The following is a 14,050-nucleotide window of genomic DNA, read 5'->3' on the forward strand; positions in this document are numbered from 1 at the left end:
CACACACACACACACACACAGTGAGAGAGGGAACGCAAACAGGGGAAGTGGGAGAGGGACAAGCAGGCTTCCTGCTGAGCAGGGAGCCCGATGTGGGGCCCCATTCCAGGACCCTGGATCATGACCTGAGCTGAAGCCAGATGCTTAATGACTGAGCCACCCAGGTGCCCCAGGACCTGGAAATCTTAATCCTTACTGTGAACAGGTTCAGAAAGGTCCATCTATCATGCAACATGGCAACAGCACAAATGGGGCCCTGTCTTCCTGCCTCTGAGTCCTGAGTTCCTTCCCACCCTTGAGCAGAGGCCAGGAAGGGGTGAAAAGCCCACTTTCTGATGCCCTTTGTCCCTCCCTTTAGAGCTCCTGCCCCACAAAGGGTCACTGAGTCCCAAGGCAGATGTGTGAAGGGACAAGGGGTGCCCTGTATGAGGGGACCTAATGGGCAGCAAAATCCCAGATTCACATGGGAAATGGAGATGACCGTGTATTGCCCAGGCCCTCTTTCTTAGGGATTCCCAGGGTGAGTAACGCTCCCTTACTCAGCGGTGATGCCACTACCCTCTTCAGGGGCCCCTCCCAGCCAGGTGTCAGCAGAGAAGGAGGAGGACGAGAGAGGGAGAAGAGAGGAGGCAACCACCCCAGTCCAAGGCTGCTGGCTCCCAGGCCTGGTGTTGGTGGGAGGGACAGGGCGGGGCGGGAACAGTCAGCCGCCTGCCGGGAGCCAAACCGAAAGGAAAGCACTCCCGGCTGGCCTGGGACAGGATTCAGGGCTCCCAGGAGAGGGAGTGCTCAAGACAGCACTGGGACCCCAGGCTGAAGAGGGATTCTGGCGCCTAGTGCCCACAAGCTTGGGGCTGATTAGGAACGGAGGTACGGTCTCTGCCCCCCCCTTGGGGGGGCAGGACAGGGCCTTGGGCCTTGGTGCCTCCTGGTACATGGAAGATGCCTGTGCCTTGGTTCCTGTTGTCCTTGGCACTGGGCCGAAGCCCCATGGTCCTCTCTTTAGAGAAGCTTATGGGGCCTCAGGACACTGCCCGCTGCTCTCCGGTAAGTCTGGGGTAATGGGAGGGTTGGGGGCAAGCTCAGGATTCGGTCTGCCGCCTATTGGAGGCCCTGGCCTGGCTCCTGTCACTGTCACCAGAACTGCCCTGGCTGGTTTGTCTGGTGCTGATGGGATAAGAGAAGAACGGGGAGGGGGCAAGAGCTGGGTTTGTCTTCTCCTGGGAGGGGCTTGAATGGGGAGCCCCAGAAGGTTGGCCAGGGTTATCAGGCAGGGGAAAAATGGCTAGGTTCGGTGGTATAAACTCTGATTCATCTTTCCCTCCTTTCTAGGGCCTTTCCTGCCATCTCTGGGGTGAGTAGCCCTACTTTTAGAAAGAAAAGAACTGCTCAGGTTGGCAGAAGGGAGGGGAGATGTTCCAATTCTCTGCCCTGACCACCCACCCCTAGCCCAGGAAGAACCCAAAGCTTCTTGGCCCTCTGGGGGTGTCAGGTGCAACTAAACTCTGGATTATGAACAGCTTTAGCTCCCCCTGACCCTTGATGCACAGATGGTGACGTGCTCTGCCTGCCCGGGAGCATTGTGTCCGCCCCGGGCCCTGTGCTGGTGCCCACACGCCTGCAGACAGAGCTGGTGCTGAGGTGCCACCAGGAGACTGACTGTGACCTCTGTGTGCGTGTCGCCATCCATCTGGCTGTGCATGGTGAGCATTTCATCCCCTAGCTGTATGTGCACATGTCAGCATGTCTGGGATGGGCACAAGGCTTGGGGAGTCCGCCAAGCAGTCCTGTGCATCCTCAGTGTTCACCTGGAGAACACTGGCCAAAGGACCTCCGGGTCAGCCTGGTCTCCCTGTCTCCGTCATCCCAACCCCGGCCCCAGGCCTGGCCCCTGCTTCTCAGCCTTCAGGAGGGAAGCCAAGCCCAAAGCCAGCCCAGAGCCTGGGCCTGACCTAGGCCTTGTTCTTGGGTGATTCCAGGGCACTGGGAAGAACCTAAAGATGAGGACAGGTCTGGAAGAGCCACTGATCTGGAGCTCGAGGAGCCTAGGAATGGTGAGGGGAACCTGGCTGGCCCAACCGCCCCTAGCCAGGGCCTGGCCGGAGGCCCTGGAGCCTGACCAGTGCCCCACCCCATTGCTCACAGCCTTTCTCCAGGCCCAGGTGGTGCTCTCCTTCCAGGCCTACCCTACCGCCCGCTGTGTCCTGCTGGAGGTGCAAGTGCCTGCTGCCCTCGTGCAGCCTGGTCATTCTGTGGTATGCAAAATCCTAATCCTAGCAGTAGCCATCTTCTCAATATGGCGTCTCTGAAGTGCTCTTGTGTGTGTGTTATCTCTGTGCGCTGACTCTGGCAGGGCTGTGCACAAGACCTTCCAGCCCTTTATGCCTCTGTTTTCCTGTCTGTAAAATGGGACTAAGAATAGTCCTACCTCATGTGGCTGTTGTGAGAAAAAGATGAGTTGGTATGTGTAAAACACCTCGTGTAATGCCCAGCAGTGAAGGATCTCAAGAGAGTTAATTCTCCTTTTCTTTCTTTCTTTCTTTCTTTCTTTCTTTCTTTCTTTCTTTCTTTCTTTCTAAGATTTTATTTATTTATTTGACAGGCAGAGATCACAAGTAGGCAGAGAGGCAGGCAGATAGAGAGGTGGAAGCAGGCTCCCTGCTGAGCAGAGAGCCCGATGTGGGGTTCAATCCCAGGACCCTGAGATCATGACCTGAGCTGAAGGCAGAGGCTTTAACCCACTGAGCCACCCAGGCGCCCCTAATTCTCCCTTTCTTCTGTAATTCTCAGAAGTACACATGAACTAGGCATTATTATTACCCTCATTTTCCAGAGAGAAACTGAGATTGGAGAGGGGAAGTCTGTGCTCTGGATCTACTTCTCTGGACTTTCTATACCATGTCTGCCCTGTGTGTAGACCATGGTGCAGGGAGTTGGGGCTTCTCCCCACTTCAGGATGCCACATGTATTTGGAAGATGTAGCTCCACTTGGGCCAAATCACTGAAACCCTTTGACTCCCCCTCCTGCCTGCAGCTCCCAGCCAATATCCTCTTGCCTGGAAAATTGTAGAATGGGAGAGAATCTGCTGGCCTACCTCAGTGGGCAGTTGTGAGGACCACTGAGGCACTGGGTGTGGGAAGGGGTGTCTCACATTTGTGTTGGCGTATCTGATCACCTTAGCTTTGGCCATGGGATGGGGGACAGCAGGAATGGGAGCAGGGACTCAAATAGCTAGAGCCCTTATCCCTGCCCTGCTGACACCCTTACTGAGAGTGTGTGCTTTAGAACTGGGGGCCTTTAAAGGAAACACTAATGGGAGAATTTCGGGCCCTACAGTATAGAGTCATTGGTTGGGGGAGGAGGCAAGTGGAGTGGTCCCCAGAGGAGCTCAGAGCCCTTGGCCTGTATTCCGAGCCCTATACCACCAGCCTTCCACCACCCCTCTCCTCACAGGGCTCTGTAGTATTTGACTGCTTCGAGGCTGCTCTGGGGGCTGAGGTGCGACTCTGGTCCTACACTCAGCCCAGGTACCAGAAGGAACTCAATCTCACACAACAGTTGCCTGGTAAGTGGCTCCGGAGCCTCAGGGGCCCCAAGTCCTGTCCCCTGGTCTCTTTCCCCTCCGGCTACTACCATTCTGCTTTCACTCCCTTCCTAGTCCCATCCACTCACAGGCAGGGGTCTGAGCTCCCATCTTCCCTAGTGTCTGTCCCTCTTGTCTCCTCTCCCCAGGTGATATAGCTTCCCAGTGCCTGAGAAGGGTGCTTTGGGCCCTGGATAGATGGGATGGTATTTAAGGAACAAGGAGCCCTTCCCAGTGCTCCCCATGGGTTGGATTGCCCCCCTTTTTTCTTTGGCCCCCAGCCCCACTGGAGGCTTTTCTGTGATCTCTCCCCAGACTGCAAGGGGCTTGAAGTCCAGGACAGCATCCAGAGCTGCTGGGGTACGGGCTATGGCCAGCAGGGCTGGAAGGAGGGAGGGGCAGGGTCTGGAGTATGAGGGATGCTTGGAGGTGGCTTCAGGTCTGGGTTTGCCACAATCCAGATGCTCGTAGCTCATTCATTCATCACACATGAACTGCAGTAGCTCCTACTCTGTGCCAGGCATTGGGAATATGAAGGTGAATCTCTCACTCTTTATAACAAATTTATTTATTAGTACCAAGGACATCTAGAGGCCCAAAGCATTGTCAAGATATTGGTACACCCCACTACCACCATATACCAAAATACAAACAATATTAATCCATAAAATAAGGGCTAGGAAGGTCAAGGTTCTGATGATTTTTCCCAGGCAATGTTTGAATTTTATTTTCACTTTGTTTATTTTTTCATATTGTATTTTTTTTTACTGTGGTATAACACACATATAGAAAAGTGTGTAAAGTGCACTAATTTTAAGGTCCAGTTCAGTTAATTTTTACATATGTATACACTTGCATAACTGTCACCCAGATCAAGATATTAGCAGTGATATTTTTGAACCCTTAAATTTTTTCTTTTTTAAAAATATTTTATTTATTTGTCGGAGAGAGAAAGAACTCAAGTAGAGGGAACAGCAGGCAGAGGGAGAAGTAGGCTGAGCAAGAAGCCTGACCTGGGACTCGATCCCAGGACCCTAGGATCATGACCTCAGCCCAAGGCAGATCCCCAACCAACTGAGCCACCCAAATGCCCTGAACTCTTAAATTTTTTCAATTTTATTTCCTTTTCGGTTCCTTAAGTTTGGGCCTGCCTCTTTGGTAATTCATTAGAGACTACTCAGCACCGGAGCTTTGAGGACACAGATACACATCATGCATTTCATGTCTTCATTCATTCAGTAGACACTGTTCCACTTTTTCAACAGATATTTATTGAGTAACTACTCTGCCCAAGAAATAGTCCTAGGCACTTGAGATTAGTCAACAAACAACTGACAAAAATCCTTGCCTTACAGAGCTGATATTCTAGATGGGAGTCAGGGTCAGCATAGGGGTGATGGAGGACACAATAAACACATGGAGATGTGAACTATGCAATAAAATGTGATTAGTGCCATGAAAAAAATTGGGGGAAGGGGAAGGAGGAGAAGGGATTTGGGAGTTTGCAGAAGTCAGGGATGGCTTCACTCTGGTGAGCAAACACCTGAAGGAGGTATGGGAGGAGCCCTGTGTGTATCTGAGGGAAAAGTGTTCCATATGCAGAAGGAACAGCCAGTGCAAAGGGCCTGAGGCAGGAGTGTGTCTGGTGTGTTTAAGTATTAGCAAAGAGGGCAGTGTGTCCGCAACAATTAAGGGCAAGAGTGCTAGGAAACGAGGATAAAGTGGGTAAGGTCTTGCAAGCCGTCATAAGGACTCTGCCTTTTACTCTGAGAGTAACCAGGGAGGGGTCATCAGAAGGTTCTGAGCAGAGGAAGATGGTTTATCTTACAGTGGTTATAGGATCCTCCTGGCTGCAGAGGGAGAAGAGTTGGGTCAGGATACTGGGCTGGCTGCTAGGGACAAAGTCTGGTCAGTGATGAGGACACAGGCTCTGCCGTCCAGGGGCCTTCCAGTCTCAGGGATATGAAGGAAACTAAAGGATCAGTCGGAGGGGTATGGCCAGGGGTGGGTATGCAGAAGAGATGAAGGAAGTCTCTCTCTCTTCACCTTGCCCACAGCCCTGCCCTGGCTCAGTGTGTCTGCCGACGGCGATGATGTGCACCTCGTGCTGGACGTCTCTGAGGAGCAGCACTTTGGCCTCTCCCTGTACTGGAACCAGGTCCAGGGCCCTACAAAACCATGGTGGCATAGCAACCTGGTGAGGCCTCCCCTTCCCCAAGTCCATTCCCACTCGAGGCTGATGCCCAGGCTAAGGATGCAAGCGCATTATCAAAGGAGACCCTTGAGGAGAATATAGCGACCCATGCCCCAAGCAAGGAACATTGGTGGGGTCACTGCTGCCTGCCTGATTTCCTCAGCTTTGGCTTCCAGTCTTCCTCCTCCTCATATTCTCCAACTTCTCGTCTTCTGCTTGTCCACAGACTGGGCCACGGAACATTACCTTGAACCACACAGACCTGTTTCCCTGCCTTTGTATTCAGGTAAGAGAAGAGTCTAGCTAGCTGCCAGGGCAAGGGGATTGAGGAATTGAGAAGGGGGGTAGCCCTTACTTTTTTTGTCTTGCCATCCACTGTATTCCTCTTTGGGGTGGGAACTATTGCTCCCTAAAGTGACTAGCCCTTTCCTGACATTTGCTGTCCTGTCTTCTGCCTGTTGCAGGCTCTGAATGCTTTTCCTGATCCTCTGTCCAAAGGACTCCTACTCATTCTTCATAGTCCCATTCAAATGTCAACTCCTCCTTGAAGCCTTTCCCTACTCCTCCAATTGCCTCTTTGTACTCCTCTGGAAAGTAGAGTATATGCTGTGAACTCAGACAGTTTGAATACTGACTCTTGCCATTTGCTAGCTATGTGAACTTGTACAAGTCATTTCACCTCTCTGAGCCTGTTTTTTATCTGTAAAATGGGAATAACAATACCAGCCTCATAGAACTGTTACAAAAAGGGGCGCCTGGGTGGCTCAGTGGGTTGAGCCGCTGTCTTCGGCTCGGGTCATGATCTCAGGGTCCTGGGATCGAGTCCCGCATCGGGCTCTCTGCTCAGCGGGGAGCCTGCTTCCTCCTCTCTCTCTCTCTCTGCCTGCCTCTCTGCCTATTTGTGATCTCTCTCTGTCAAATAAATAAATAAAATCTTAAAAAAAAAAGAACTGTTACAAAAGGAAGTATCCAAGCTTCTATATGTTGGTTCTTTCCTCTTCTTTTATTTTTTTTAAGATTTTATTTATTTATTTGGTGGGCAGAAATCACAAGTAGGCAGAGAGGCAGGCAGATAGAGAGGAGGGAGCAGTTTCCCCTCTGAGCAGAGAGCCAGATGTGGGGTTTGATCCCAGGACCCTGAGATCATGACCTGAGCCAAAGGCAGAGGCTTTAACCCACTGAGCCACCCAGGCACCCCTTCTTTTTTTTAAGATTTTATTTTTAAGTAATCTCTACAACCAATGTGGGGCTCAAAGTTAACAACCTTGAGGTCAAGAGTCACATGTTCTACCAACTGAGCCAGCTAGACACCCCTCTTTCCTCTTCTGATTGCACATTTAAATGGTGATCAGGTCCCGTCAATTTTATCTCTGACATCAATGCCTGTTATTTCCACTGCCTGAAATACCCTCATTTCTTTTCTATATAGCCATATCCTTCCAGCTCTGGTATTACCTCTTTCCCAAAGCTTTTCCTCAACTGTCTGGCCTCTCCTGCCTTCCAAACTTCTTACACTTCTGTCTTTTCTTGTTCATTTATCACTTCCTTTCTTATTTGGGCACCTGTCTCCTTTTTTCTTGCACACAACAGATGCTCAATAAATGAGTCACCAGTTTATTAATTTATACACATGTTTTATCTTTACTAAAACTGACTTTGTAATTTCCTGAAGGCAAGGAAGTAATACCTAATTCAAATTTAGTAACTCCCCCAGAGCCTTGTGCAATGCCTGGCATGTAATGGGTGCTAATTAAGTCTGTTAAAGGAATGAATGAATGAATGAATGAATGAATGAAACTCTACTAACTAGCACTGTGATAGACACATAACAGATGTTCATGAAATGTTTGCTGTGATATAAACATCTTTACTGTCAAGCACAATGCCTGCCACATAGTAGGTGGTCTTAATTAAAAGTTTGCTGAATACTATTTTTGGGGCGCCTGGGTGGCTCAGTGGGTTAAAGCCTCTGCCTTCAGCTCAGGTCATGATCCCAGGATCCTCGGATCAAGCCCCACATCAGGCTCTCTGCTCGGCAGGGAGCCTGCTTCCTCCTCTCTCTCTGCCTGCCTCTCTGCCTACTTGTGATCTCTGTCTGTCAAATGAATAAATTAAATCTTTTAAAAAAAAGTTTGCTGAATAAATTAATATACTATCTCTACTGCTTACCATAGGGCTAAGCACAGAATAGATGTGTTTTAAAAGCTTTTTGAAAGAAATGGGAAGCCTGGCGGGTTCAGTTCATAGAGCATGTGACTCTTGATCTCAGGGTCATGAGTTTGAGCCCAACACTGCGTAGAGTTTACTTAAAACAATATACATAGGGGCGCCTGGGTGGCTTAGTGGGTTGAAGCCTCTGCCTTCGGCTCGGGTCATGATCCTGGGGTCCTGGAATCGAGCCCCACATCAGGCTCAGCGCTCAGTGGGGAGCCTGCTTCCCTTCCTCTCTCTCTGCCTGCTTGTGATCTCTGTCAAATAAATAAATAAAATCCTTTTTAAAATCTTTAAAAAATATACATATATTTGTTATATATAGTATATATTACATATTTTATATATTATATAATGTTTAGAAATATATTATGGAATATAAACATGTGGATATATATTCATATATTTATATTATATATTATGTAAATATATAATAGAATATATTTATATTATATATAATATATAATTATATAATATAATGATCATATATGATATTTAATAATATATAAATATATACTGTTTATATTATATAAGACAATATATAATATTATATATTGTTATATAATATAAAATATATGTGTAATATACTATGTATTATGCATACTATATATAATATATATGACACAGGACAGATAAATTTATATATATTAATGTATGTTAACACTTAGCACAGTACCTGGCATATAGTAGGTTCACACACAGTGATTGGATTTCATTATCAACGTCCATAGTGCCAACCATGGTGCTAAGATGCAGAGTAGGTCTTCATTAAAAATCTGTTGAATGAAGGTGTTGCCAGATACTGGTATAGGGTCTGCTGGAAGAATCAATGCATGCAATGCTAGGGCTTTACAAAGAGCAAAAAGACTGGGCAAGTGTTGATGAAATATTAGTTGAATGAATGCATCCCAGTGCTTGGCAGAGGGCCTGGCACATACTTTTGGAGGGCAGCTGGGTTGAATGGACTAATAGAACCCTGTTTCTTTTCCAGGTGTGGCCTCTAGAGCCCGACTCTGTCAGGACGAGCCTCTGCCCCTTTAAGGAGGGTGAGAAGACCAGGGCTGGGGCCAGGGTGGGAAGGGTGCAGGTGGACGCATGCTGGGTGCCCAGTGACGCAGCCCTCTTCTTGCAGACCCCCGGGCACACCGGAACCTCTGGCGTGCAGCCCGGCTGCGGCTACTGTCCCCCCAGGGCTGGCAGCTAAATGCACCCTGCTTGCTGCTTGCTGAGGCCACTCTGTGTTGGCAGGCACCAGGTGGGGGTCCCTGCCTGTCGCTGGTCCCACCGCTGTCCCGAGAAAATGTCACTGTAAATGTAAGTGAAGCTGTGGGAGGCTCCTGGGATCAAGAAATGACAGGGAGCTTGGGGGGCCTATTTCCTGACCTCACCCATTACCCTTTTCCCACAGAAGACACTTGAGTTGCCATTGCTGAATGCCCACCCCAACCTCTGTGTTCAGGTAAGAAGGGCACAAGAGCTCTGGGCTAGGGGAGGACCCCAAGTGGATCCTACCAGATAATTCACTGTCTTCTGGACCCACTTTATCCCTTGGGTCATGGAAGCAAGGTTGTTTTGGGCTACCTCTGGGAGTTGTACTATTTATTTAGCAGTACTATGGGACTCTGAGCAAGTCACTTCACCACTCTGAACATCAGTCTCCTAATCTGTTTAATGGGGATGATAATAACTACTTCACAGTAGTGAATAAAACCAATCAATGTTACCACCCTATAGATCTTATTTTCTAATGGAGAAAGAGAGGGATGCAGGGGTGGCTTAGTTGGTTGAGCGTCTGCCTTCAGCTCAGGTCATGATCCCAGGGTTCTGGGATGAGTCCTGCATCAGGCTCCTTGCTCAGCGGGGAGCCTGCTTCTCCCTCTGCCTCCTGATCCCCCTGCTTGTGCTTGCTCTCTCTCTGACAAATAAATAAAATCTTAAAAAAAAATAATGGAGGAAGACACAGACTGAATGAATTAATACAGTATACAAGTGGAGTGGTCAGATGAGGCCTCTTGGTGAAGGTGGTTAGATGAGAAGGGAACATAGAAAGTGCTTTCTCAGACATGAAAAGAACTAATTTAGGGTCATAAGGCTCTTTAGCACAGATGCCCTCGCAAGGCTGGGGCTGAGAAAAATAAAGTATCTCTTAAACATCTAGCCTTGAATCCTGATCTGCTTAATATTAGGTCCAGGATGCAGATCCCCTACTCCAACCAAACAGACCTCCCCTTACTGTCCTTCTCTTCAGTTCTTTGCGGCCTTGCCTCTTGCTTTTCCTTGTGGCCCTAACCTTGGCTCCTTCTAAGCAGGTGAGCAGCTGGGAGAAGCTGCAGCTACAGGAGTGCTTGTGGGCTGGTGAGTGGAGCCTAGGAAAGGCTGGGGCAGGGCCATTGCAATAGAGGTGAACCCTGCAAGTGCCACCTCATGGGGGTGAAGATCAGGCATGGGAAGGGGTGGGGGCAAGTGACAGCCTCCAGCATGCTTGGGTATTGCTCAGAGTGGGCTCTCACCCCTTTCAGATTCCCTCGGGGCCCTCAAGGATGATATGCTGCTGCTAGAGACACGTGGCCCCCAGGACAACAGATCACTCTGTGCCTTGGAACCCAGTGGCTGCACCCCACTACTCAGCCAGGCCTCCACGGTGAGGACAAGGGGGTCCTCCTCCATGTACCTTTCCAGTTCCATCTCAAACCTGGCCTCAGATTTTCACTGCATTCAATTTCCCCTCCTTTGTGCCAGACCCTGCAGTGCTCTCTGGGAATGTGGGGGTTACTCAGACCTAGGCCCTGTTCTTAGTGACCTCTTAGAAGTCTCCAGCCACTCCCCTTCCCTTCCCCAACTATTCTGCAAGCTGAAGCTTGGTGGTCTCCTAAGTATGATGCCCCTAGGTGACAACCTCCCTTTGGTTTGGCAGAGGGCAGCTCGCCTCGGAGAGCAGTTACTACAGGACCTGCAGTCAGGCCAGTGCCTGCAGGTGAGTGGGTGGCAGGAGGGCCCTGCCCCAGTGCCCAAGGCCAATAGGTCTAAAACTCTGTATTTAACTTCTTCCATCTCTTCCTGTGCCTAGCAGAGGGTATCAGGGAAACTCTCACTCCTCCTAGACAGGGGCCTCTTCATTGTACCTCTAGTACCCACTCACCATCTATTTCTGCTTATTTTGTGTCCAGCCCTGGGGAAGCCAAGAATTGAAGAAGCATAGCTGCTGTTCCCAAGTTGCTCACTTCTGGCTAGAAAACAGTACACAGATAACCAAATTTATATGCACTAAGCACTGGGTTCCAGGGAGAGCATCAAGAAAGGGTGATTTCACATGGGCCAGTTCCGGCATGGAGTAGGCAAAGCGTGAACAAAGGCAGAACAGCTTGCGGCCTACTGTGTGTGTGTGTGTGTGTGTGTGTGTGTGTGTGTGTGTGTGTGTGAAGTATGCATGCATAGCTGAGGCTGGGAATTTGGAGATCAGGCTGGCCAGAACTTGGTGGGTGTTCTGGGCTGTGGCCTTGGCTTTGTTTGTGTCTTACAGCTCTGGGAAGATGACCTGAGAGCACTATGGGCCTGCCCCATGGACAAGTGTGAGTATTAAAAATCTGCCCTTCCCCTCCACCAAGGGCTGGAATCTAGACATTTTTAGGGAGCTCATGCAATGGCCTTTCCTTCCCTGGCTCAGATCAATCAGACAGACATTCCTTCCTTCATTCAAAAATCAAAAAGAGAGCTTACAGGGATTCAAGCATCACCAAAAAGACACAATCCCTGCCTCCTCCACAGCCATAGAAGGCTAGAAAGACCTTAGCTAAATAATTGCTTTCATTTAGTAAATGTGAGCTATTGAAGCATTCACTTATAAAGTGTCCAGATCCATAAATGCATATATTGGGAAACTGACTTAGGTGGGGTAGGGCCAGGAAAAGGTTCTGACTGTTCTGAAGGCTGAGCTAGTTAAAGGGGGGAGAGATGCTTTTTTGAGGAACTCCAAGGTAGCCAGTGTGGCTGGAGGGTCTTGGAAGGCAGGCCTCTATCACAAGGATGCAAGGGTCATCTAGGGCCTTGATGGAAGGAATTAGATTTTTTTTTTTTTTTAAAGAGTGGGTAGGGGCAGAGAGAGAATCTTAAGCAGACTCCACACCTTGATCTCACAACCCTGACATCATGACCTGAGCCAAAATCAAGAGTAATAAAACCCTTAACCAACTGAGTCACCCAGGTGCCCCCTAGGAAATTGGATTTTATGTTAAGAGCAATGGGAGCCTCCTGAAAGGCTAAAATCAAATTTGTATTTTATTTTTTTTTAAAGATTTTTTATTTATTTATCAGAGAGAGAGGGAGAAAGCAAGCACAGGCAGACAGAATGCCAGGCAGAGGCAGAGGGAGAAGCAGGCTCCCTGCTGAGCAAGGAGCCCGATGTGGGACTCGATCCCAGGATGCTGGGATCATGACCTGAGCCGAAGGCAGCTGCTTAACCAACTGAGCCACCCAGGTGTCCCTCAAATTTGTATTTTAAAAAGATCTCTGGGACTGCCATGTAGTGAAGGACTTGGAAGCAAAAAAGAGGTTTAGGGACACCAGTTAGAAGGCTTTTGGAGTCATCAAGAGAATGAGGTCAAGGGCCCAGGAACCCTATGCTTAGGAGACATTATTAGCTGACATTTGAGCACTTGCTAGGCCCAGTGTAAGTGCTTTGTGTGTATTAATATTTGTAATCTTCAAACAACCCTAGTAAGTAGGTACTTGTTGTGAACCCAGTTTTACAAAAGTGAAAACTGAGGTAAAAGATTAAGTGACTTATCTGAGGTCACTCAAGTAGATGGATCTATGTCCATATGTTGACTCTGACACTATATGCGGTGGATTTGCGGCAGATCTTTCCATTCCCCTGAGCCAGTTCAGTCACCACACGGCAGCCCCAGAGATCTTTTAAACGAGTTTTTCTCCTATGTGAAGTAGGGTGAAAGTGTTAGGTATCTAACTAGCCTGTCCTCTCCCCTGGGTCTCCTAGACGTTCACCAGCGCTGGGCCCTGGTGTGGCTGGCCTGCCTACTCTTGGCCTCTGCACTTTTCCTTCTCTTCCTTGTCAAAAAGAACCAAGTGAAAGGTGAGCATTTCCCGACACCCCACTCCCCAAGGGCAGGGCTGGGAGTTCCCCCTCGAGAGGGTGGCGGCTGAGCTCATGGGCTGCCCCCGCCCCTCTCCCCTAACAGGGTGGCTGAGGCTCTTGAAGGAGGACCTCCGCGCGGGGGGTGAGTGTGAGCAAGTGCCGGGCGGGGGGCCGCCCTCAGGGGGCCGGGCCTCGGGCCTTCTCACGTCTTCCTTTCCCCTCTATTCTCTCCCGCAGCTGTCGCCAGGGGCCGCGCGACTCTCCTCGTCTACTCAGCGGAGGACTCCGGTTTCGAGCGCCTAGTGGGCGCCCTGGCCTCAGCGCTGTGTCAGCTGCCCCTGCGGGTGGCCGTGGACCTCTGGAGCCGTCGTGAACTGAGCGCGCAGGGCCCCCTGGCCTGGTTCCACGCGCAGCGGCGTCAGACCCTTCAGGAAGGGGGCGTGGTGGTCCTGCTCTTCTCGCCGGGGGCCGTGGCGCTATGCCACGAGTGGCTGCAGGACGGGGCGTCAGCGTCCGCCCCGCACGGCCCGCACGACGCCTTTGCCGCCTCGCTCAGCTGCGTGCTGCCTGACTTCCTGCAGGGCCGGGCGCCCGGCCGCTACGTGGGGGCCTACTTCGAAGGACTGCTCCACTCGGAGGCCGTGCCCGCCCTTTTCCGCAGCGTACCCGTCTTCTCCCTGCCCTCCCAGTTGCCCGACTTCCTGAGGACCCTGCAGGGGCCTGGCACCCTCCGTCCCGGGCGGCTCGGGGAGAGGGCGAAGCGAGTGTCCCGGGCCCTGCAGCCCACCCTGGACCAGCTGCTTCAGCCTCCCAGGGATCCCGGGGATCCCGAGGACGGCACGCGGGTTGGCACGTGAGGCACGGGCGACGGCTCGAATAAAGGCAGACGCTATTTTTCTACCGGTGACTCCGCCTGTGTCCGTGACCGCCTCGCTGGCCTAGCACGACGCCCGCGGCCCTTTAACACCC

General features: G+C 50.4%; 1 protein-coding gene across 8 annotated transcripts; it reads left to right on the plus strand.

Annotated features, from left to right (window-relative positions):
- Positions 1 to 114: 114 nt before the first annotated feature.
- Positions 115 to 13,986, plus strand: IL17RC (interleukin 17 receptor C). 8 transcript variants are annotated; one of them, XM_032326701.1, is made up of 19 exons: positions 115 to 1,047; positions 1,333 to 1,354; positions 1,551 to 1,703; positions 1,980 to 2,054; positions 2,146 to 2,255; positions 3,455 to 3,566; positions 3,900 to 3,944; positions 5,642 to 5,742; positions 6,005 to 6,064; positions 8,981 to 9,035; positions 9,122 to 9,303; positions 9,398 to 9,448; positions 10,299 to 10,344; positions 10,509 to 10,630; positions 10,904 to 10,963; positions 11,510 to 11,558; positions 12,983 to 13,078; positions 13,185 to 13,223; positions 13,319 to 13,986. In XM_032326701.1, exons 1-19 carry the CDS (start codon positions 943 to 945, stop codon positions 13,936 to 13,938), a joined length of 2,103 nt encoding a protein of 700 aa, XP_032182592.1. In that variant the 5' UTR covers positions 115 to 942; the 3' UTR covers positions 13,939 to 13,986. The 8 variants fall into 8 exon arrangements, with proteins under 8 accessions (XP_032182592.1, XP_032182610.1, XP_032182573.1 ...); XM_032326682.1 differs by having other exon boundaries at positions 116 to 1,047; positions 5,642 to 5,781; XM_032326719.1 differs by lacking the exon at positions 13,185 to 13,223.
- The last annotated feature ends 64 nt before the right edge of the window (positions 13,987 to 14,050 follow it).

Source organism: Mustela erminea, chromosome 1 (assembly GCF_009829155.1).
Source record: "Mustela erminea isolate mMusErm1 chromosome 1, mMusErm1.Pri, whole genome shotgun sequence".
Classification (NCBI taxonomy): Eukaryota; Metazoa; Chordata; class Mammalia; order Carnivora; family Mustelidae; genus Mustela; species Mustela erminea.

Excerpts from the sequence above, each read along its gene's own strand:
- IL17RC (XM_032326682.1), top strand. The coding sequence starts at position 943 with ATGCCTGTGCCTTGGTTCCTGTTGTCCTTGGCACTGGGCCGAAGCCCC. Across the intron at positions 9,304-9,397 it reads GAGAAAATGTCACTGTAAAT|AAGACACTTGAGTTGCCATT; the intron begins GTAAGTGAAGCT and ends CTTTTCCCACAG. Across the intron at positions 10,631-10,903 it reads TACTCAGCCAGGCCTCCACG|AGGGCAGCTCGCCTCGGAGA; the intron begins GTGAGGACAAGG and ends TTGGTTTGGCAG.